This window comes from Acomys minous, assembly GCF_964271855.1.
Source record: "Acomys minous genome assembly, chromosome: 6".
Taxonomy (NCBI): Eukaryota; Metazoa; Chordata; class Mammalia; order Rodentia; family Muridae; genus Acomys; species Acomys minous.
The window spans coordinates 106,276,450-106,301,496 of record NC_140487.1 but is presented as its reverse complement, the minus strand read 5'-3'; the positions used below and the strand labels follow the sequence as shown (position 1 = coordinate 106,301,496).

General features: G+C 50.3%; 1 protein-coding gene across 2 annotated transcripts in view; it reads right to left on the bottom strand.

Annotated features, from left to right (window-relative positions):
• Positions 1 to 13,429, bottom strand: part of NKAIN1 (sodium/potassium transporting ATPase interacting 1) — a 44,652-nt gene extending 31,223 nt beyond the window's left edge. For both annotated transcript variants that reach the window (XM_084787675.1, XM_084787676.1), the window contains exon 1: positions 13,049 to 13,429. In XM_084787675.1, the coding sequence (XP_084643801.1) occupies positions 13,049 to 13,102 (54 nt within the window). In that variant the 5' untranslated portion in view covers positions 13,103 to 13,429. The remainder of the gene's footprint in view (positions 1 to 13,048) is intronic.
• Between the last annotated feature and the right edge of the window lie 11,618 nt (positions 13,430 to 25,047).

The following is a 25,047-nucleotide window of genomic DNA, read 5'->3' as shown; positions in this document are numbered from 1 at the left end:
CACGCTGCCATCCTGGCCGGCCTCATTCACTACAGTGTGCTAAGAGGGCTTGCTGGAAAGCAGGAGCCATGGGGCTCTTTAGTTTTCTTGTGGAGCATGGCTGGGGATTCCTCACATGGTGAGCCCACGAGCTCAGCACGCAGATATCTGGGAGCCTCCTCATTTGAATGCCTGACTCAGCGTGCGACGCGGAGAGCCCTCCTCTGGAGGCCAGGGCAGCACTTGAGTGCTTTCGCGCCGCCGCCTCCGGAGAGCAGTCCTCGTGCCTGCAGAGGGTGTCCCTGTCTCTGCGGGCGGGCGAGCAGAAGCTGGGGCTACCGGGGACTCCCAGGGCTGCCCCACCCCTGCCGGCGGCGCGTTAGGAGTGTCTCTAATTACCACCTAATTGCTTTCTTCCAGGCAGTTTCTTGGGAGCCTGGGAGTTCAGAGTTCATAAATAAATGAAGAGGGAGGAAGCAAAAAAAAAAAAAAAGGATGTTTATTGATCCACAAATCTCTCCGTGCCAGAGTCTGCCCCACAAATGCTTGGGTCTGCAGCCGGGCGCAGTTTGGAATGTGTACAAACACGCACGCGCGCGCGCACACACACACACACACACACACACACACACACACCACTGTCAAACTCCTTTCCCTGTAACACTGCTGGCTGTACCAGCAACCCCAACACTCTGAGAGGCTGAGGACGGAGGATCAGAAGTTCAAGGTCATCATCACCTCTATAGTTGAGTCTGAGGCTGCCGCGCTATATGCCATTTTGTCTCAAACCTTCTCACCTTAAAACAAACTGGGAGGGCTTATGATGAGGAAGGCGGCAACAAGTGTTACAAACTTACTTTGGGTCCCAGTTTCATTTCTACCTCTAACTTAAAATGTAGTCTTGGGCAGATCATAAATCATCTCCAGGTTTTGGTTTTTTGATTAGCACGAGGGTGAAGTGGGTGTCTGATGGCCACTCAAAAATAAATAAATAAATAAATAAATCGAGCTTTCCACATGCTAACTAGGGAATTGTAAATTTAGGAGAGTCCTGGTCTTTGCCAGGTAGGCAACTGACCCTCCAACCAAATGCTGCCTTCTTTCAGGAAAACTGGCAGGGTGCTCCAGAGAAGCAACACCTCTGTCAGGGTGAGCTACACGGTAGCTGGATGTCTCTGCTCTGACCCTCAGGGGCTGTGAGGCCCTGGACACAGCTCTTAAGCCTCCTGCACCCCAAGCTGCTCCATCTGTTAAGCAGGAATGACAGGGTGTGTGGAGAAGGTTCGAGAAGGGCAGACAAGCATCAGACAGCAGGAAGCACACACACAACGCCAGTCAGGACACCACGACTCTATAAGCAACAAAGTGCCAGCTGCACAATGGATCAGGGCACGTAAGGGGTAGGGCTGGGAGCGTGGCTCACAGGTGGAGTCAGGTTCCGCTTCAATTGTCAGCGCAAAAGAAAAAAAGACAGAAACAGAACAACAAACAAACAAACAAACAAACAAATGCCCCAACCAAGTTACACAGATGTCAAGGCACTGTCATCAACACCACGAATCAAGCGGCCTACTTTGTCTGACCCATCTGTCTTCTTATGAACCAGCACACAGTAGGTGCTCGTAAATAATATGGGGTGGACGGAGAGGCTGGAGAGCTAGCTCTTAATGAGAGCACTTGGTGCTCTTGCAGTGGATCTGGGATTGGCTCACAACCACCTGTAGCCCCAGTTCCAGGGCAGCGGGCACCTTTTCCCTGCTTCCTCAGGCTCCTGCATGCATGTGATGCACATATATTTGGGCAGGCTCACACATACACATAGACTTTTCTCTCTCTCTCTCTCTTTTTTTTTTTTTTTTTTTTTACAAATTATGTTCCTGGGCCAGTGAAATGGAATAGTAGGGAAAGGTGCTTGCAACGGAAATCTGATGACCTGAGTTTAAACCCATATAAAGCTGGAGAGAATTGCTTCTGCAAAGTTGTCCTCTGACCTCCACATGCACACAAACATCTCTCTCTCTCTCTCACACACACACACTCACAAACACACACACACACACTCAAAAACAACAAATATATAATATTTTCAACTACAGAAAAAGAGAGCAACGCTAAAAAGAAAAGCCAGGTGAGGTGGCACACACTTTCAATCCCAGGTCGTCGGAGGTGGGAGCAGAAGGACCAGGGGTTTAAGGTCACCCTCACCTACCAATTTCCAGGCTAGTCGGGCTACAAGAGAATCCAAATCAGGCCAGGCAAGGGGATGCACTTGGGAGGCAGAGGCAGATGGATCTTTGTGAGTTTGAGGACAGCCAGGGCTATTACACAAAGAAACCCTGTCTCAAAAAAACAAACGAGAGAGAGAGAGAGAGAGAGAGAGAGAATCCAAGCCAACAACAGTAGCAAAGCTCCTACTGACCTAGGTAGGGCTGCCCGGATGGATAACTAGATTCAGATATTTTTTATTTTTTTCAGGCCCACAACACAGTGCTGGGTCTGAGAGACAGGGTAGGGGTGGGGACACTTCACCTTCTGGACAGCTGCATCAGGCTAGGTAGGGATGGCAGGGACCCTCAGCACACACTATCAGAAGGAAATCTTTTAAACTTGTCTTTACTTCTACTAAGAGCCACAGGGTATGGGACTGGAGAAATGACTCAGAGGTTAAGAGCGTTGGCTGCTCCGCCTGAGGACTCAGGCTCGATGCCCAGCACCCGCATGGTGACTTACAACTTACTGTAACTCCAGTTCCGAGGGATCTGTGCCTTCTTCTGCCCTCTGAAGACACTTCATGCATGTGGTACACAGACATACATGCAGGTCAAACACTCATACACTCATTTGTAGAAAAGAAGCCACAATGTGAAACCCTGACTTTGGGCACCAGGCACATGCAGCTCTGTGGTCTCTGGTTCTCAGATGGGAAAAGGTACAGCTGCTGTGGGGCCTCGACGTGGCTGTGGTGAAACTCTGTGAGCTTGGACCACAGTGCTGCTGCTGCCTCCTGGTGTGGCTGCCATGGTCCTAGGATGCTGTTTCTGTAAAGAGGGATGCCAGCTGTCTACCACGCCTGGGCAGATTTATGGGCTATAGCAGTTAGTGCAGTTACAGCGCAAGGTGTGTCCTAAACACCTGGTAAACTTCTGTGGAGAGCCCCTGTGGTCCATTTCATATGTGGGGAAACAAGAGCGCCAGGGACAGATGCATCTAAAAGCCAGGAACAGCAGGGGTGTCCACATTCAGAGATGCTGGAACAGATCTTCACAGGATTTGGACCACCTGCTCATGACTGGAGGACTCTGGTGGACCTGAAGCTCCCCAGTGGCTCAGGGGCCACTTAGGGGCTCCCTGGAGGATCCAAGCCTGGCTTGTACAAGGAAGAGTGTTGGAGAACAGGAAGGGTGGACCTGCCCTCCCGACCCACCTAGCTAGCCCCTCCACTTCCAAGGTGGCTGCCGAGGCCGGGGAAGCAATCCAGGGGTCCAGGACCACAGCACCATTTGTCAGCTTTACGTGGTGGCGGCAGGCTCATCTCCATGGCAACAGTGCTGTGTGGAGGCATCTCAGCATCATTAGGGAGCGCGTCGAGTAGTATAAACAGAGGCTGCAGTAGATTACACGCCTGTTATGAGCAGTCTCGGGCTCGGAGCACTGGTAATTATGCCTAATTGTGCATTTAATTGTGTAATTGAAAACCCACATCTCTGGTACAGGCTGGGGCTGCAGAAACTTACCCCCTCCCCAAAGCAAAGAAGACTTACGAGCTAACCTTACTCTGAGAGACTCAGGCTGCCTCTTCTCAGGCAGGGGGTGAAATGTCCACATACTCTCAGTTCTCTGGTTCTAGGATCCAGAGCTCCGCAGGCGTCTAATTAGGGAGGGGTCAGGAAGAAACAGGTTCAGGGCAGAGGGACCTAAGAATACACTTTTCACTATTTGTTACACTGTTTTATGCTACTGGTACTGTCCTTTCAAGACTCAGCATCCGGTGGCTCCAGAAACCTGGGTCATCTTCAGATTTATTAAATATCCAGTACCATACACACACACACACACACACACACACACACACACACACACACACACTCACTCACTCACTCACTTTGTAGTGCACGCCTTTAATCACAGTACTTGGGAGGCAGAGTCAGGCAAATCTCTGAGTTTGAGGACAGCTTGGTCTACAGAGTGAGTTCAAGGATAGCCAGGACTGCACAGAGAAAACCTGTCTTTAAAAACCAATATATAGCTAAGTGTGGTGGCGCATGACTTTAATCCTAGCACCCGTGAGGCAGAGGCAGGTGGAATGCTGTGAGTTCGAGGCCAGCTTGGTCTACAAAGTGAGTTCAGGACAGCCAAGGCTTCACAGAGAAACACTGTCTCGAAGAAAAAAACAAAAACAAACAAACAACAACCCCAAAAAACTCCAATACACACACAGAGGTGCATATATATATGTGTGTGTATCTATATCAAATTTATTATATATTTATTTATATATCCAGAAAGTCACCTGTTGGGGACAATAGGCCATATGGCCACTGTTCAGCCATCTTGTCAGAGCCTGCACCTTGAAGTCTCTGTTTTTCCCAGAGCTTGCCTTTCACCAGAAACTAGCTGACCCTGTTGTGGGTCAGCAGTTAGACTAAAGTCAGATAGAGATGGAGCAACCCTGTTATGGTTTAGCAGTTAGACTACACAAAGAGGGAGCCAGATACCCTGTGTGGCAGGACATTATGACCCTGCCTGGAACTCCCTGTGTTTTGAGAAGAGCCTGCAGCTGGGTTGCTATAGCAATATGCTTCCCTGCCTTCTGACTTATAAAAGCTGCTGCCTGACTAATAAAGTTTGAGAGTTTGATCAATCAGACTTGCTCTCCTTCTTTGTGTCTTGCATTTCAACAGGTGAACTTCCTCCTGAGTTTTAGTCGAACCCCAGAGGCTGGGGCAGTCACCCAGCCTGCATACAAATTCTTTTCCTTTAATTTATTTATAACTTTTTAACTTGCACTGGTGTTTTGCCTGCATGTTGTATGTGTGAGGGTGCTGATACCCTAGAACCAGAGTTACAGACAGATGCGACTTGCCATGTGGGTGCTGGGAATTGAACCTGGATTCTCTGAAAGAGCAAGTCAGTGCTCTTAACCACACTGAGCCATCATCTCTCTAGCCCTGCATACAAATTCTTTTGTTGTTGTTGTTGGAGAGAGGGTTTCTCTGTGTTTGCCTTGGCTGTCCTGGACTTGCTCTGTAGACCAGGGTGGCCTTGAACTCACAGCAATCTGCCTGCTTTTGCCTCCTGAGTACTGGGATGAAAGTCATGCACCACCACACCCGGCTGCAAAGTCTTGATCACTACAGTAGACAGACAGGTTACTCACCAACTGGTTACCAGCACAGGATGAGGTTGAGGCAGGGTCTATGTAGCCCAGGATGCCCTTGAACCCACCGCCATCCACCCCAGCTAGGTCTCTGCAAGTCTGAAAATACTTATGGAATCCAGTAGCCTTTTCCAATTTCCCATTTCACAGACTGGGGAAATTAGGTCTGGAAAGCTGTACCGGGACCCAGGACTCTGGGGTCACTGCTGAGGGTGTATTTCATGAGCCAGCCATGGTTTGGGTCACACGCTTACAGTTCTACGAGGCGGCTGCTGTCATCATCCCATTTTACAGATCAAGGAGCAACAAGTCCGAGATTAAATAGGATTGTCGCTCCATCCTGCTCCTCCACTGTTGAGGAAGGGCACAGCTCTTCCTGCCCCACCGCATCTCATACAGGCGGGACCTTTCACCTCTGATCCTCTGCACTCATGGGTGCCACACAGTACAGGTGGCAGCTCAGAAATATTGTCTTGTCCAAGGTAACTACCTCGGCTACAAAACGGCCGGGCTGGAACTCAGAGTCCCCCCAATCCACATTCGTACCCCCTTACACCCACCAGCTTTTTTGAGATGCAGGACCAGGAGACTAGAAACGTATCCCCATGGCTAACAGCTCATCCCAAACCTCTGCAGCAGAGGCAAGGTGTGTGCTGAGGTTCAATGCCTCAGTCTCCGAATAACGCCTGTAGCCCCCCGGGGGGTGGGGGGCAGGCACAAGGCACTCAGCTCTACTGCATGGCTTGGAGCCTCCTCCTCCTCCTTTATAACAGCGTCTCTAGCAGCACAGGCCGACCTTCTGATCCTACCTTAAGTTCTTGAAGTGCGCATGTGCACATTCGCCTTACATGGTGCTGGGACTGAACCCAAGGCTTCACGTATGCAGGGCATCAGGCTTAGCAGCAAGTGCCTTTACCAGTCGAACCATTTCACTGGCCTCCTTTTAAAACATATTATTGCCGGGCATGGTGGTACACGCCTTTAATCCCAGCACTTGGGGAGGCAGAGGCAGGTGGACCGCTGTGAGTATGAGGCCAGCCTCATGTACAAAGAGAGTTCCAGGACAGCCAGGGCTATTACGCAGAAAAACCTTGTCTCTTAAAAAAAAAAACCAAACAAACCAACAACCATATTATTATTGTAGGGGACGGAGAAATGGCTCAACGGTTAAAAGCACTGGCTGCTTTTCTAGAAGATGTGGGTCCCATTCCCAGCACCCACATGTTGGCTCACAACTGCTTTTAACTCGAGTACCAGGCATACACACGGTACACAGACATACACACAGGCAAAACACCAATACACACAAAGTAAAATTAAATAATAAATATTACTCTGTGTGTTTACACATGATGAGAGAGGTGTATGTGTGTGTCATGGGGCACAAAATGGAGGTCAGAGGACAACTTCATGGATGTGATTTCTCTCCTTTCAGCTTTATGCGGGTCCTGGGGATTGGACTCAAGTTGTTGGCCTTGCTTAGCACAGCTCTTTTACCAGCTAGCTAAGCAATCTCACTGGCCTCTTAATTTTTTATATTGTTTTGTTTCCTTTTTTGAAGTAAGGCTGGTCTTTGTTGTTTGTTTGAAGGCAGGGTCTCACTCTATAGCACAGGATAGCCCAGAATTCACTATATAGAGCAGGCTAGCCTAAAGCCTTCAGCAATCCTCCTGTCCCAGACTCTTGAGTGCCAACTTAGGGGCTTGAGTTATCACATATCTACTATTTATGTAGTCATGAGTAAGCCCAATAACATCACGGGACAAGCCTGTGCAACGCCAGGCTCACGGTAGACACCCCATAGAAAGACAGCTTTATTTCAGGAAATGAAGTCTTGGGCACGGTACATGCCTATAATGCCGACATCTGGGACAGGAAGGCAAAAGGATGGGGAGTTCGAAGCTAGCCTGGAACACCAGAAACCCTGCCTTCAAAACAACAAAAGCCAAAAACCACAGAAAGAAGGAGGGAGAAGAGGAGGAGGAGGAGGAGGAAGAGAAGGAGGAGGAGGAGGAGAGCTGGAGAGATGATTCTGTTGTCCAGGACACGTGCTATTCTTCCAGAGGACCCGAATTCGATTCCCAGCACCCACATCAGGTGGCTGCCAACATCCCGGCAGCTCCAGCTACCTCTGAACTCTGAGGGAACCTACACTCACACATACGCATAATTAAAAATAAAATCTTTGAAAAAGTAAAAAGGAGGAAGACTGGTTGGCGCAGGTGCATGCTTTTAATCCCAGGAGGCAGAGGCAGGAGGATCTTTGTGAGTTCGAGGTCAGCCTGGTCTACAGGGGTAAGTTCCTAGACAGCCAGAGTAACACAGAGAAACCCTGTCTCAAGCAACAACAACAACAACAACAACAACGGGAGGTGGCAGAGGACTGTGACAAACTTGGATAAACAGGATCCTTTATAGGAATTACCTCGTTCAGTAAAACCTCTGATCTAGGCAGAGATGGGGCTGAGTGACCTGTCCAAAGAGCATCCAACCGTGGGAGCGTTTCCCCAGCCAGGTTAGCGCCTGACACTGTCAGGACATCACGTGACCATGTCCCCAGACTGCCATGCAGTACACGTGCTGCTCTATTTCATAGGTGAGAAGACAGTAGCAGAGCCTACCTGCTCACAGAGCTGTGCTTCTGACCCCCTCCCCTCCTCCCACCCCAAAATTCAATGCCCATGAGCAGTCGCTCTCCCCTAGAGGCCCCAGCCTCAATCTGTCCATCTGTTCAAGGGAGTAGATATCCCAGCTTCGTTGTGCCCACAAGAGACTGAAGAACAGAAGTGACCTGGACAATTCCACACTCCTAACTCTGAAGCCCAAGAACCTCAAGGCCCAGGCCAAGAAGAGTCGGATGCTTAGAAGGAGCCATGAGCTTCCAGCGGCAGCAGCTGCTGCTGCTGCGGAGCCCAGGCCCGGGAGAGCCGCCTCCCTCCATCCTCACCATCACTATCGCTAATAACGACATCCATCAGCTTGACCATGTTTCACGCCATTACTCGCGGCTCAGCTGGAAGCCCAGTTATTTCCCCCTCACCCACCCACCATCTTCCAGAAAGCAAAGAGCTTTCCAGAAGGAGGAGGAGGCGGTGGTGGTGGCGGGATGTGGGGTGATGATTCTCATATTCCTCTGAGTACCTACTATGTGCCTGGCACCTGGCTAAGAAAAGCGTTCCTACCACTCTGTGAGGTGGGAAAGGAGACTCAGAAGTTGGGGCCCGCCCATGGAGGATGCATCAGTTCAAGGTCACACAGAGTTGGGACAGGAACGCCCGCAGTAGGAAGCCGTTGCCAGCACATAGTGGGAACACCGGAGTACAAGACCACTGACACCTCATTTGAGATGAGGAAACTGAAAGCTGAAACTGTAGACATCACGGAACTTTTCCCGAAAGGCAGAGGCAGAGGGGCTGGCATTCAGGTTCCCGTCACCAACAAGCTTGGTGACCTTGGGCAAACCTCCTCACCCCTGGGCACCTCAATTTCCTCATCTGAAAAAGGGGATAATAAAACCACCCACCCCACGGTGTGGAATTAAGGCAATGTGAAGGGTAGAGGCAGGGAAATGGCTAGCGTTTATTGATCGTTTAACATGTACCAGGCACTCTGCCAAGCACTTTACATATGTAAGCTCATTTGGTTAAATGAGGTAATGCATACAAAGTGCTTAGCACAGGCCTCCTGAAACGGGAACCATAATGATGATGATGATGATGAAGAAACCGATGACGAGTCCCCAGGGCAAACGTCCCACGGTTCATCCCCCTTACCGGAAGAAGAACGGAGTGGCCACACGAGCTTGGGAAAGGAGGTGAGGAGAGAGGGAGAAGAAATATGCAAATGAGTGGAAATCAGGGGCTGAGCTGAATTAATAACGTCAGCACGCTACAGTAATTAGAACCCAGGAAACCAAAGGACCTGAGAGGCTCTGGGAACAGAAGGGAGCTACAAAACCCTTTTCACACTTGCCCAGATGTCCTCTCACGTCCCAGTCAAGCAGAGCTGGGAGCCCAGGAGCCAGGCTTCAAGTTCTTAGCACTTCATAGATAAGGGGGGGAACTACAATTAAGGCCGGGTGTGGTGGCGCACGCTTTTAATCCCAGCACTTGGGAGGCAGAGGCAGGCGGATCGCTGTGAGTTTGTGGCCAGCCTGGTCTGGTCTACACAACGAGTCCAGGACAGCCAAGGCTAAACAGAGAAACCCCATCTTGGCAAAAACAAAAAACAAAGAACAAGAACAACAAAAAAAAAACCCAACAGCAGGCCAACAAGACGGTTCACAGGCTAACAGTGCTTGCTGTTAAGCCTGGCGCCTTGAGTCTGATCACTGGGGCGCACAGGGTGGAAAGAGAACCAACTTCTGCAAGTGGTCCTTTGACCTCTGCATGCATGCTGTGGCATCTGTGTGCGAGTGCGAGTGTGCACACACGAACACACACACACACTAAATTAATTAAAACTAAAAACAAAAACAGGAAAGAGAGAGGCAGAACCATTTATCCAAGATCACCCAAGGCAGGAAGTGACTAAAAGCAGAGGGATGAGGAACCCAGATGGCTCGGCTAAAACTCCAAAGCCTCAATTATTACCCTACACTTGCCCACCTCAGTGGCACAGCCACAATCTGCTTCCTCTAACGCTCCATCCCCTTCTTCTACCCTTTGTCCAAAACAAGTCCATCCCAATACAGAAGGCCTTGCCCCGGCTTGCTTTGCTACAACGCCGAAACTCCACCGAAAAAAGAAAACGATCCTCTCTCTTCTTACCTTTTTCCAGCTGAAAAAATACCTAACTGCCTCTTTTAATACCTCAGTCCTTTGGATAAGAAAGCTGAGCCTCACTCTCCGCCCCAAGGCTGGCACATTCACCATCCTGAGAGTACATTCTGGAAGCTGCCAGGCTGCAGGGGCTCTAGGGGGCTAGTGAGTGACAGCTGGAGGGATCCTCTCTGCAATCAGCTCAGACAGAGCAACAGAGCCAAGAGACCAATTTTCGAGTCCCCCCCCCCCCCCTTGAGCGCTTCCTAAATTGTCTCATGTAGCCAGCACAAGCTGCCCAAGCCACCCGGGCGTGGTGTGGGAGAACCCGAATCCCACCCAGCTCCTGGCTAAGCTACTCTGTACAGTGAAAGAGTGGGCATCACTTGGCCGGGAGAGCGTGGAGGCTGGGGGACCCTCCCTGTAGCACTTCTGCCTTCCAACACAGCAAGCCAGGTGTCCCTACGGGCCCCTGTGTTCCAAGGCCAGAGCTACAACAGAGGAGGCTGGTCCCATGCCTGAATCCCAGTTCCTGGATCCCAGATCCCTTTGAGCAAGTTACATCACTGGGACGCAGTGAAGGTTAAATAAGCTAACTCATGGAAAAGCACTCCCAAGAGTAGCTGGCACCCAGTTGAGTTAGCAGCAGCATTTGAGAGAGAGAGCATGGGACAAACTGCTTACAGGTCCACCTATGCGGAGAGCATCAGGCACAGAGAGGAGAAAACTTGCCCTGTTTTCCACTCTGAGTGCTTGTTTATTCACTTCATTGTATACGCACACTGCTCCCCTCCCCTCTTTTGGTTTTTCTTTTTCTTTTTTCTTTTCCTCTTTTGGTTTTTCGAGACAGGGTTTCTCTATGTAGCCTTGGCTGTCCTGGACTCACTTTGTAGGCCAAGCTGGCCTTGAATTCATAGAGATCCACCTGCCTCTACCTGCCGAGTGCTGGGATGAAAGGCGTGTGCCACTAAGCCCAGCTTGTACCTCTCTTTTCTTAAATTTAAATAATGTAGTGTAAGCTGGGCATAGAGGCAGGTAGATCTCTGTGAGTTCGAAGCCAGCCTGGTCTACATCGTGAGTTTCAGGACAGCCAGGGCTACATAGTGAGTGAGACCCTGTCTTGAAAAACCAAAACAAACAAAAGAAAACAGTAGTATAAAATGTAAGCTAGTCATCCTGTTATCCCAGTGCTCAGCAGGCTGAGGCACAAAGATTGCTTTGAGTTCAAGACCAGCCTGAACTGAGAGTTAGAACATATCTCAAACAAACAAACAAACAAACAACAAACACAACAAACAAACAAAACCAGAAAGGGATCCTTGGGGCTAGAGAGAAAGCTCAGCGGAGGACTCAGTTTTATTCTCAGCACACACCACCTGTAACCCCAGGTCCAGAGGCCCTGGTGGCTTCTTCAGGACGCCCTGTGCCCCTGCACTCACACACGTAGACACAGACACACAGAATTTTAAAAATAATAAATCTTTTTTAAAAAAACATTTTAAAGAAAACAAATCCTCTGCAAAGTTCTTGAATTTGTGGGCATTTTATGTTCCTGAAAATAGATAAAGGAAAATGTTTCTAACTATGAGCTCAGATCTGCCAAATTAACTGGTTCTTCGCTTAGTTTGCAGATATTAATGAGGTGCCAAGCTCTGTCCAGCTGCTGGGGATTTAGCCGGAACAAAATGGCTATTGCTGCCCTTTTGGAGGCTTTTTTTTTTTTTTTTTGTCCTACCTGGTGGTGATTCTGCCATCCTTGAGGATGGACACCTGACAGATCAGGTGGCCTTGTGAAGACAATGCTGTGGATAGCAGGCTTGGGCTGGTTGCTCAAAAGGGAAGGTAAGAGAGGACAGAGCACCTGTGGGGAGGAGCAGCCGGCATGTGCAGGCCAGAAAGCAGACCCAGATAATAGGACCCACAGGAGTGAGGCCGAGGCTACCCCTGGTTCCTGCTCAGATTTGATGCTGTCTGCAGTTCTATCCAACACTGCCTAAAGGAGAATCAAAGCCCTAGGTCTTGGACCCCAGCTCTAAGGGAGGCAGGAGACCCGCTCTCTCCTCTAACACCCTCTCAATTCACAGGCCAGGACCTCAGTCACTTAGCCTCCAGATTCACTCTGCTGTCCCCTACTCTTAGTCAAAGGACTCATATCCCCCAAACTGGGGCTAGCACACAGCCCCCAGATGCTCTGATTCTTCCCAGGATACCCAAGGGTCCCCATCCAATGGAACCAGGAAACTCTTTACCTGACCCCAACCCCGCTGCTGATAGAACAGATGACTCCCGGGACGTTAGGGCCCTCGTAGGCCTGACCAATGCCACAGAGTAGGTCCCGTGTCTGCCAGGTCAAGCTGGCTCAAGATACATCCATTTCTGGTAACCCTTCTCAAGGAGGTAAGCTCTCCATCTCAGGCCACCCAGTCAGCGGGGTGCCGGGAGACAGAAAAGCAGCACAAAGGACGGCTGAGGGTTCTCAAGAGTCTCAGGTCCCACCACACAAACAGGAAACCGAAATGGCTAGATATCTAAAAACATCCCAGAGACATACACAGGAGCAGAAAGAGACTTTGTAAGAGACGCTCACAGGGGCGGAGCCCAGAGGGATGGGTTACCCACGGAACCAGAGAACTGGAGGGGAACATGCGGCCAGGGACCTCACCGAGTGCAAAGACCAGACTCGGACACACCCCCAGCCCCAAGGGAACCACAGTCCCGGGCCGCAGCCCCCAGCGGGAGCCCACGCACACACAGTGCGAACGGATGCGTGCAGCCAGGGCGCGCTGGACCGTGCGCGCGAGCGCGGGGCTGAAGCAAGGAGCGCACACAAAGGGACAAGCCGGCCCGCGCGGGGCAGGCTCCGCCCGGCCACCCCGCACCCCGGGTGGCGCCCACGCACGGCCGCTGCCCCACCCGGCTCCGCGCGGCTCACCAGCTGCAGGCAGCAGAAGGCGACCAGTGTGCAGCGCCCGCTGCACTTGCCCATGGCTCCTCCTCGCGCCGCGCGGGACCGCGTCGTTCCGGTGGCGCCCCGGGGCGGCGGGGCCCGCGACTAGGGCCGGATCCCCAGAGCCGCGGCCGGCCGCCTGCGCCCCGAGTGCATGGTGCGCCCGGTCCGCGCGGGCTCCGCCGCGCCTCCTTTGTCTGCGGCCGTCCGTCCGCACACCTCCCGCTCGCGGCGCCGGCCAGCGCGCAGCGGCCCCCGCAGGCACCGAGCGCGGCGCGGTGCAGCACTGCCCAGCTGGGGCAGCGGCCGGGGCGCTCGGCAGCCGCCGCTTCCCGGCCCACCACGTGGCTCGGCCGCCACCCTGGAGGGAGGCGAGGGAGGGGCGGAAGAGCGAGGGGGCGGGGGAGGGGAGGGGCGTGGAGCCAAGTGGAAGAGTGCGGGTCCTGCGCGCTGGCAGTACTGGGTCGCATCCAGACTGCTGTTTCGCTGGCTGTGTCACCTTGGGCAGATCGCATTACCTCTCTGGACCATTCCCCTCTGGGGCCGTCCAGAGCAAAGTAGAAAAAAGTCCGTTGCAGGCTGTCCTGTGAACCCAGCTTTAGCCCTTAGCCTGGCCTGCTGAGGGATCTGGAGTCACCCTACCTGGAGAGCCTTGGAGTTCAAACTTTGCCCTCTGTTTTCATTTGTGTCCTCAGCCCAGCTTGTCAGCCCACCTAGTTTCTCCGCCACATTTTCTTCTTTCTCTCTTCTTTCTCCTGATGTATCCCTAGATTTCTGGAAGACGGAGGTGAGCTTGAAGTACTGTTCAGTTCCCACGAATCTTCATAGTTCAGGGACCGGACAGGCCCCATGCTGGCTTCTCTGAGATCCTCCTGCTTCGGTCTCCCAAATCCTGGGATTACACATGTAAGCCACCGTGCCCAGCTAAACGTGTTTTAAAACACCTTAGACAAATATGCATAAAGCCCCGGATTTGATTTCTAGTGCTGTCAATAACGACAGAACAAAAGGCCTTGTAAGTTATTCCCAAAGTCAACCACGCACATGCTCAGAACAGCCCCCAACACACACACACACACACACACACACACACACACACACACACACACACACACACACACTGCAACTGGGATAACAGTGAAGACTTTTCTCAGCCTTTGTTAGGGAGGCAGCTGTGTCCAGCCGGTTTCCATGAGTAGCTAGGCTTCCTGTAATCTGGGAACTCCCTAAAATGATACACAGAACATAACTGCATGTGGGGGCTGGCTCCCAGCTTTTTATCAAAGTCTCCAAAGAGTCCTGATTGCCACAAAAGAAAAGCCAACCCATGCGGATCCAGCATAGGTGACCTGGATCCCCAGGGGACCCCCTGCAGCCTTTCCAGTGAATTGTCAGGTCCTTCCTTCATGCTGACAGTGTGCTCAGACAGTCTTGTGGACACTTAGCCAGCCCTCACTGGCTGGAAAACTGGACACACACTGTCACCGTCCTTACAGCAACAGGGCTCTGTTCCGCTCTGGTCAGTCCTCCCAGGCTCTCGAATGTTCCTATGCCACAGGCCCAAGGAAGGCCTGACCACCTCACTCAAAGTCTGAACTAACCTCTGTCCCAGGTCATCCAGTCTACATCCCGTCCTACAGAATCCTGGGCCACCACCGGCTCTGGCCCCTCTCTGATTTTAGGTTTGTTTTTGTTTGTTTGTTTGTTTGTTTTGTTTTTGTTTTTTGAGACAGGGTTTCTCTGTGTAGCCTTGGCTGTCCTGGACTCACTTTGTAGACCAGGCTGGCCTCGAACTCACAGCGATCCGCCTGCCTCTGCCTCCTGAGTGCTGGGATTAAAGGTGTGCGCCACCGCCGCCCAGCAGTTTGTTCTTTTTAATTCGTTTATGTTGTATGTCTGTGTTTGCACGCACGCATGCTAGAGCACCCTTGTGGCTCTCAGAGGACAATGTGTAGGAGATAGCGTCCTCCATCTGGGTCCCAGGGTTCAAACACAGATCTCCAGGCTTGGTGGCAAGTGGCCATCTCTCAGGCCCAAGCTTGTTCTGCTCTGGGGTCTCCATCTGCAGTGGACTCTGGTTCATCTTCAGTATTTCAGCTGAGGCCTAACTTCTTGACCCTTGGTCACCCAGGGAGGTCCCCTCTTTAGCTCACTCCAGCCTTCGATACCTCCATGATAGCTCATTCTAGAACCTTCTTAGCTTTTTGTTTCCTGAAGTAAACTGTGAGCACTATGAGGACACTACCTTGGTGATTTACTTTGGGCTCCCCAGGCCTTCAGTCATGGAGTCATGTGACAGGATTGAGGGGTACACCTGTCATACAGACCCTGTGTCTTAATCTGGGTACTATGAAACACAAAGACCAAAAGGAAGTTGGGGAAGAAAAGGCTTATTTAGTTTAGGTTTCCACATTCGTAACCCATCATAGAAGGAACTCAGGGCAGGAACTCAAACAAGATAGGAACCTGGAGGCAGGGGCTGATGCAGAGGTCATGGCAGAGGGCTGGGTCTTCCCATACCAATCGCGAATTAAGAAAATGCTCCACAGGCTGCCTACAGCCCAGTCTTAGGGAGGCATTTTCTCAACGGGGGTTCCTTCCTCTCACATTGGTGCTAGCCTGTGTCAAGTTGACATAAAACTAACCACCACATGTTGTGCCCAGCCCTGGGTCCCAGTGGGTCCCTTTTTATCCTGAAGCCTAAGGTTCTCAGAAGGAGCAACACAACTGGACAAGCAGAGGCTGTCATCTCCAGCAAGAGATTCATAACTGGGGATAACGTGGGGTGGGGGGTGGGACTTGCAATTGTTATCGGTATCATGAGGTTTTTTTTGTTTTTTTGTTTTTTGTTTTTCAAGACAGCCTTGGCTATCCTGGACTTGCTTTGTAGACCAGGCTGGCCTCAAACTCACAGCGATTCGCGCTGCCTCTGCCTCCCAAGTGCTGGGATTAAAGGTGTCTGCCACCACCGCCCAGCCTGATGCTTGTTTTTAAATTCTATTTTATTTGGAGTATTGAAGCCTCTACCTCCTTTCCACCAACCCCTTAATCCTGGGTTTGAGAAAGAAGGTTAGTGGGGAGAGGGGGTGCAGGCCCCTTTGCTTCTCCTGGCTGTTTAGGGTCAATGGGTTCTTTTGGGGCAATACCAATCTTTGTCAGCAGCAAATGTAGCAAGCAGTCTCCGCTGAGGTGCTGTATTGAAATGTTTCTCTCTGCTACACTGTCTATCTCTGGTCTCTCCAAACCACCACATGCCACACTTTCTCTCTCTGGGCTCTCCTATTTATCTTTCTCAGAGTCCCAGACCACGCCCCTCTCTGTGCCCCACAAGCTAGGCTTTACCAGCTGGCAAAGACCACGCCCCACATGAGGCAATTATCAGTGTGGACACACTAAAGTCCAAACTAAAATTCCACACTTGGGATTAAAACAAAAACATATTTACATAACATAACTGAGTTTACAAAGAAACCAAAACTTCCATTTCAGGGAAGGCTGTGTGGAAAGAAGAAGCAGGAGTCAGGATGGAAACACTGTCTCATTTCCTGAGTGTGAAGGTAGCCTCACAGTCAGGCCCAGAAGGAGGTCGGATAGATGGATGGGAAGCCAGTAGTGGGAAGTCCCCTGTGCTCTATACTGAGGCTAGGCAGGGTTTGTGGGTTCACCCTCTATAGATGAGAAACTGAAGGCCTGAGAACGCTTTTTTTTTTTCATGACCTGGCTGAGTGGTAAGTCTGATAACTCCTCCTCCTCTCACACTGGAGGGCCCTCCATGCTCACTAATTATAGCTTCTGGGGCATTTTCTGTCACTACCCAATTCTTCAAACCAGCTGGATGTCTGACGATTCAATTCAGTTAAGGCTTGAACTACCTGGGACTCAGCCCAAACCCCACAGGGGAAGGGCTTGCTCTCAGAAGCCGGCACTCCCTGCAAGAGGCCAGTCCCCAAGCCTCCTGCTGCCCTTTGTCCTGCTGATGGACAGGCTGTCTGTGGGGGCTCCCACGACCCCCTCCTCATGCTCCATAATTAGCTAGAGTGGCTTGCAGTATGCTGGCAGGTACTAGATTTATATTTACTGGGTCTATTATAAAGGATACCAATGGATGGCCAGATGAAAACAGGTCCATAGGGTGGGATCTGATGGGGTCTTCAGTGCAGGCCGTTCTGTGTCTGCGGAGCTGGTGTGCCCAACATTCAACAACATGGACAGTCTACAAGAGGCTCTTTGCTGAAGGGTTTGCAGACACTTCCATCACCAGGACTCCTTCACTCCAGTCCTCATGGAAGAACAGTGGGGAGGGTTAAAAGTTCCAACTTGCAAGCTGGACATGGTGGCGCACGCCTATAATCCCAGTGCTTGGGAGGCAGAGGCAGGCAAATCACTGTGAGTTCAAGGCCAGCCTGGTCTGCAAAGTGAGTCCAGGACAGCCAAGGCTACACATGGAAACTCAGTCTTAAGTAAATAAATAAATAAAACAATAAAAAAGTACACATGAGGGGGCTGGAGAGATGGCTCAGTAGTTAAGAGCACTGACTGTGCTTCCAGAGGTCCTGAGTTCAATTCCCAGCAACCACATGGTGGCTCACAACCATCTATAATGTGATATGATGCCCTCTTCTGAATAAATAAATACACATGGATATACACACAATAAAGAATAAATAAATGTTAAAAAAGAAAAAAAAAACCCAGAAAACTAAATAGCTGGGCTTGGTGTCACCCCAGCACTTGAGACACTGAAGCAGGAGGATTGACTGGAGTTTGGGTCCAACCTGTGCTAAATGGTGACTTCCAATCTAGCCTGGGCTACAGAGGAAGACCCTGCCTCAAATAGCAGCAGCAGCAACAACAAAAACCTGTAAATGTAAGTAATAAACATCCCTGATGTTAAAGTGCTTGCCTGGCATGTACGAGGGCCATGGCTTCTCGTCCCAGGGTTGTAACAAAGAAACCAAAGTTCCCTTTATCATTCAAGAGACTCTGGCGCTTGACTGGGTTCTACATCAGGCACGAAAGAAGCCAAGTACGTCCCTGCAGCTCAGGAGCTAGCCATATAGCGAGACCCTAGCTTTAAAAGGGAGGATGGACCAGGGGAAAAGGATAGAGGGGGTGTACAGAGATGGAAGGTCAGGATCCTAAACGGTGCTGCAGAAAATGACCTCCACTGGGCTGGGCGGGGCCACATCTCCCGCACAGCATCTGCTGACAGCTGAGACAAATCTCCTTTCCCACCAGCCCCTGGAGGACACACGGGCTTTCAGCTCAAGTAGGCCCTGAGGCCAGCTGAGCTGGGACATTGAGGGATGAGGGGAGGCCCTCTCCCGGCAGCCGCACACTGCTGCCGGCCCTTCATTATGCTGCACTAAGCTTGTCCCAGGGCCAACATCAGACAGGAAGGCAGATGGGGTGGGCTCAGGCTGGGCCCTCCAGCGAGTCTCAGATGCTCTGATGGGATTCACGCTCCCTGCCGGCTGTCCACGTCTTGTCCTTTTCTATCACCAGGTGTCTGTGCTTAGCACTCTGGCGGTGCCTGAGATGACCAGGATAGGCTCTCAGGAAAGGCCGTCTTAAATATCAAAGAGTGGCAGCATTGAAAAGGCCCCAGAGATGTCTCCCTGACAGGTTGGTGACCTGAACACCCAACGCCCCAGGCCTGGAAAGGCTAAGCAATATCTCTGCAGGTAGGGTACATGCAGTGTTTGTGTGTGTGCGCGATGTGTGTGTGTGTGGTGTGTATGTGTTATATATGTGTGGTGTGTGTATGGTATATGTGTTATATGTGGTGTGGTGTGGTGTGTGTGGTGCATGTGTTGTGTGTGTGTTTGGTATGATATGGTGTGGTGTGTGTGTGTGGTATGGTGTGTTGTGTGTGGTGTGTATGTGTGTTGTGTTGTGTGTGTGGTTTGGGGTGTGTTGTGTGTGTGTATGTGGTGTGTATGTAGTGTGGTGTGTATGTGGTATGTGTGGTGTATGTGTTTGGTGTGGTATGGTGTGTTGTGTGGTAGGGTGTGTATGTGGTGTGTGTGTTGTGTTGTGTGGGGGTGTTATGTGTGTGGTGTGTTTAGGTGAGAGGACACTTTTTGGGAGTGGGTTTCTTGTCTGGCCTGGAGGCAAACTCCTTTGCATGCTGAGCCATCTTGCCAGCAGTAACCTTTCTTGGTGACATTCTATCACTGACTGAGAGGACTAGCAATGCTGAAGCCACGAATCCTCGTGTAGCCTCTATAGCTGGCTTTTTTTTTTTTTTTTGAGACAGGGTTTCTCTGTGTAGCCTTGACTATCCTGGATTTACTTTGTAGTCCAGACTGGCCTCGAACTCACAGTGATCCACCTGCCTCTGCCTCCCGAGTGCTGGGATTAAAGGCATGCGCCACCACGCCCAGCTGGCTTTTTTTTTTTTAAATATGGGTTTTAAGGACGGAACTCAGGACTTCAGCTTGTGTGGCAAACACTTTACTGACTGAGCCACCTTCCAGTCCCCTCTTCTTTTTTTTCTTTTGATAATCTTGTTATATAGCCTAGCCTGGGCTCAGAATCTCCAGCAGCCCTAGCCTTCTGAATGCTAGGATTACAAGTGGGCCGATGCCTTTTTTTGTTTGTTTTTGTTTTTTCAGATAGAGTTTCTCTGTGTAGCCTTGGCTGTCCTGGACTCAATTTATAGACCAGGTTGGCTTTAAACTCACAGTGATCTACCTGCCTCTGCCTCCCTGAATGCTGGGATTAAAGGCGTGTGCTACCATGCCCAGCTTTGTTTGTTTGTTTGGGACAGAATTTCTCTGTGTAGCCCTCACTGTCCAGAAACTCACTCTGTAGACTAGGGTGGACTCAAACTCAACGATCTGCCTGCCTCTGCCTCCTGAGTGTAAAACGTCTTATAACCCACTGGTCCTGTCTGGTCTGTGTGCTTTAAGGTGTCCTAAAATAAAAGCCTGCGGCTTTGCAAGGCAGCTCTTTGATGTGCAGCACGCCCAGTAAGTTTTGTTCCCTCAGTGATTGTGCTTGGACAGCCCTTAGCAAGAGCATCCTCAGTTGGGGGGTCTCCTGTGGCGCGCACTGAGCCTTTTGCAGCCGCTCTTTTCCTAGGAGGAAGTGTGAGCTTCCGACTGTCTCTGGAGCCCTTTACAACTGTCCCAGTGGTTCCCAAAGCTCTTGCTTACCTGTTTCTCCTCCAAGACAGTATGTTGTGTCAGCCTTACCCACATCCACCAAGACAGTGCCAACTGTGCTGCTGTTTTCCCATTACCTCAGTAGACAGTCCTCCCCCCAGCTCGAGATACACACACACACACACAAATCTACCTCACAAGCTGGCCACAGTGGTACACAAGCCTGAGGCACAGGCAGGCAGATCGCTGTGAGTTCGAGGCTAGCCTCATCTATAAAGTGAGTCCAGGACAGCCAAGGCTACACAGAGAAACTCTGTCTGGAAAACAAAACCAAAACAAAACCAAAACAAACAAACAAACAAAAAAGACTCACTTGGGGGCTGGAGAAATGGCTCAGAGGTTAAGAGCACTGGCTCTTCTTCCAAAGGTCCTGAGTTCAATTCTCAGCAACCACAGGGTGGCTCATAACCATCTATGATGAGATCTGGTGCCCTCTTCTGGCCTGCAGACACACATGTAGGCAGAACATTGTATACATAATAAACAAAAATAAATAAATAAATCTTAAAAAAAAAAAAAGACTCACTTGGAATGCCATTTCCTCAATGAAACTTTACCTAACTTGTCTCTAGCCACCATCTTCTACTTTCAGGGAAGTCTCTGAAAATATCTATTTGAGAATGTATGTATGTGTATGTATTCCTATCTACCCCACTTTGTACCCTTGGCTGAATTGCTACTCACTACATAGAGCAGGCTGGCCCAGAGCTTACAGCAATCCACCTGCCTCTGCCTACCATTCTGAGATTAAAGGTGTGTACCATCAAGCCCAGCTTTAATTTTGTCTAAAAAAAAAACTTCCATGAGGTTGCGGGTGGAGCGTGGTTTAACTAAAGCTCTGGGCTCAGTCTCCAGCACCCTCATTTCTCAGGAAGACCAAAACCTCTATTTGTGTTATCTGTGTGCCCCTGGGGACTCTCCCTCCATTTTCCTGCAAACTGAGGAAGGACTGCTATAGGTCGACTGACAAGGTCTTTTTGGAACTATTTTGTTGTTTGTTTGTTTTTGTTTTTCGAGACAGGGTTTCTCTGTGTAACCTTGGCTGTCCCGAACTCACATTGTAGACCAGGCTGGCCTCGAACTCACAGGGATCCACCTGCCTCTGCCTTCTGAGTGCTGGGATTAAAGGTGTGCACCACCACCGCGCAGCACTATGTTGTATCTAGGCTTTTTTTTTTTTTAAAGATTTATTTATTTATTGCATATGAGTACTTTATCTGCATAAGAGGGCATCAGATCACATTATAGATGGTTTTGAGCCACCATGTGATTGCTGGGAATTGAACTCAGGACATCTGGAAGAGCAGGTGGCGCTCTTAACCACTGAGCTATCTCTCCAGCCCCCAACTTTTTTTTTTTTTTTTGAGACAATCTCAAGAAACATATAGCCCTTGTTTTGTTTTTAAGATTTATTTATTAGCCAGGCGAGGTGGCCCATGCCTTTAGTCCCAGCACTCGGGAGGCAGAGGCAGGCAGATTGCTGTGAGTTTGAGGCTAGCCTGGTCTACAAAGGGAGTCCAGGACAGCCAAGGCTACACAGTGAAACCTTGTCTCAAAAAAAATTATTTATTATTTATACAGTATTCTACCCACATGTGTGCCTACACACCAGAAGACGGTACCCGATCTCATCATAGATGGTTGTGAGCCACCATGTGGTTGCTGGGACTTGAACTCAGGACCTTTGGAAGAACAGACAGTGCTCTTAACCTCTGAGCCATCTCTCCAACCTCCAGTTGGAAGCATTTTTTAGAGGATTATTTTACACCAAGTTCTAGTCCACCAGGAGGAGATGACCACCACAAACTCCTACATTTAGTTCAGCCAGGGGCTTTGGTAGAGGTTCTGCAGCTCACACAGCATCGGTGAGAGCCAGAGGCTTTCCTGCAAGATGATGGGTAACACACGGGTGTGTGTTGTATACATGCTTGTGCGTGTGCCTGCATGTGCAGGACGTAGGCGGGTGTTTGCTGGCTTTATGCTGCCCTCTGGTGTAGTTGCAGGATGGCCAGCACCAGTGTTTTCAACTTTGATTGCCCCTTGGAGGCACCGAAGGAACTTTCCTGAGTCCATCTCCAAGATTCAGGCTTGCCTGCTCTGGGGCACAGCCCGAGTCTGGGCTTTTAAAGGCTCCCCAGGTGACTCCAGTGTGTAGTCAAGACTAAAAGACGCCATTAAAGTCCACACTGTGGTGACTGGAAAGGCTCCAGCTAGGTTAAAAGCCAGCTCTCCTCTCACTGGACTTGTTTCTCAGTGAGATGACGCATTGTGCAGGGCTGAGCCTCAAAGGTTAGTGGACAGACAAGGATACTGGTGGAGCAAATAGGAGAAGCTTCTGCAGTGCCCCTCAGAAGGACCAAAAAGACCAGCGCTTTCTGAGCACGACGCTTCTCGAAGGTGAATCAGGTGCACCAGGAAGATGCAGGCTGCAAGACATATTAAGGCTAAACACTTGTCTAGCATATGAGATCGGGGTTCAGTCACTAGCCCTACAAAAACAAACCAAAACCGAAACCAACAAAGAGCCCCCAAAAGCACTTAAGAGGACTCCTCCAGGGAGTTGGAGAGATAGCTCAGTGGTTAAGAGCACTGTCTGTTCTTCCAAAGGACCCAGGTTCAATTCCCTGCACCCACATGGCAGCTCACAATTGTCTGTAATTGGAACTGTACAGCTCTAAGACGTCTGATACCCTCACATCAATGCACATAAAATAGAAACTAGATAAATTATTTAAAAATCAAGAAGACTCCTTCTCTCTCTCTCTCTCTCTCTCTCTAGTTTTTTGAAACAGGGTTTCTGTGTAGCTCTGTGTAGCTCTGTCCTGGAACTCACTCTGTAAACCAGGCTGGCCTCAAACTCACAGAGATCCACCTGCCTCTGCCTCTTGAGTGCTGGGATTAAATGTGTGCATCACCATCTGGGCTTTAAAATTAGTGGGTTTTTTGTTTGTTTTTGTTTTTGGTTTTTTAAGACAGGGTTTCTCTGTGTAGCCTTGACTGTTCTGGACTCACTTCGTAGACCAGGCTGGCCTCAAACTCACAGTGATCCGCCTGCCTCTGCCTCTGAAGTGCTGGGATTAAAGGCGTGAGCCACCACCGCTTGGCCTAGAATTTGTATTTTTAAGAAGGTCTGAGTGTTGCTATTGCTGCTGCTGGCCCAGGAAAGCCCACTTTGAGAATCACAGCCCAGGGGTTATAAAGTACTGGCACAGCATCCCTGAAGCCCTGGGTTCAGTCACCTCTATGGCAACAGAATGAATGAACACCACTGTTCTAAGGCAGGTTTTCTCAACAGCATCACAGACAGCTTTCTACAGCAGCAAATTCTTCATGTATCCTTGGTCTCTGCTGACCAGACTTCATCTAATGTCCACTAGGGAACAAAACTGACCCAAGTTAAAGAACAATGCTGGAGCCGGGCGTGGTGGCGCACGCCTTTAATCCCAGCACTCTGGGAGGCAGAGGCAGGCAAGTCGCTGTGAGTTCGAGGCCAGCCTGGTCTACAAAGAGAATCTAGGACAGCCAAGATTCTCTGTCTCGAAACTCTGTCTCGAAAAACAAACACCAACCAACCAACCACCAACCCCCCCCCCCCCACACACACAAACAATCCTAGAGTCTAGATGACCTTCTGGGTGGAATGAAAAAACCAAAAACCCCCTGAAGCCTGGAAACTAGTCCAGCCCGGGGCTCAATGCTGAGGGGTAGTGCTTCAGTCAGGAATCTTTCAGAGAAGGGTTGTGAGATGCACGGGATAGGTGGAGACAGCTGATGAGAGCTTAGGGCTTTACTTAGAACCACAGAAAGAGACTCCCATGTTAAACTCCACCCCCACCCCCCACCCCCTAACCCGGTCTGGGATATTAGCTGTCTAGTTTCAAAGTCTCTTAATTTGTTTTTGAGTCTTTGCTATTGGGGATCAAACCCAGAGCCTCACCCACAGCCCCAGTGAACACATCCTAAGTCCCCTGAAAGGATCAGTCCTGACAACCTAAGTTCCCGACCAGTTTCCCCTCAAGGCTCAAATTCCCGCAGCCCCAACCGTTCAGGGAGACTTACCTCAGTTTCACCCCATCTTGAGACATTAAGAAACAGCTGGCAGCCGGGTTTGGTGGCGCACACCGGTAATCTCAGCACTCGGGAGAGGCAGAGGCAGGTGTATCGCTGTGAGTTCAAGGCCAGCCTGGTCTACAAAATGAGTCTAGGACAGCCAAGGCTACACAGTGAAACCCTGTCTCAAAAAACCAAAAGAACAAAAACAACAACAACAACAACAACAAAAAAGAAACAGCTGGCTCAGGCTGGGCAGTGATGGTGCACAGCTTTAATCCCAGCACTTGGGAGGCAGAGGCAAGTGGGAACCGAGTTTGAAGCCAGCCTGGTCTACAGAGCGAGTTCCAGGACAGCTGACTCGGGACAAAGTAGCATCTCTGCCTGCCATCTGATTATATTGGACGGAAGGATGGCAGGATCTTCTCTAGGGGGCTCATCCCAGACTGCGGCTACTGACATCTCTAGGGATTCACTTCTCTCTTTAAAGGGTTAACTGTCTCTGTACAACATGAGAAGACAGGGCTCCCCTGTACTCCCAAGAACTGTTTGTATGAGAGAGGGGGCTACAATTGAGATGTAATGTGAATAAAAAAACTCAAACACCTGTTTGTAAATAAACGGTTTGAAGGAGGAATTAGGGGTAAATAGAACTGGGGTTTAGGGTTAGAAGAAATAACTGGGGGTGGGGGGAGCCGACTAGAAAACAGTGACTTAAAACCCACCTTCCTCACATTTCAGCCCACAAAAAGCCACCCAGTGAAG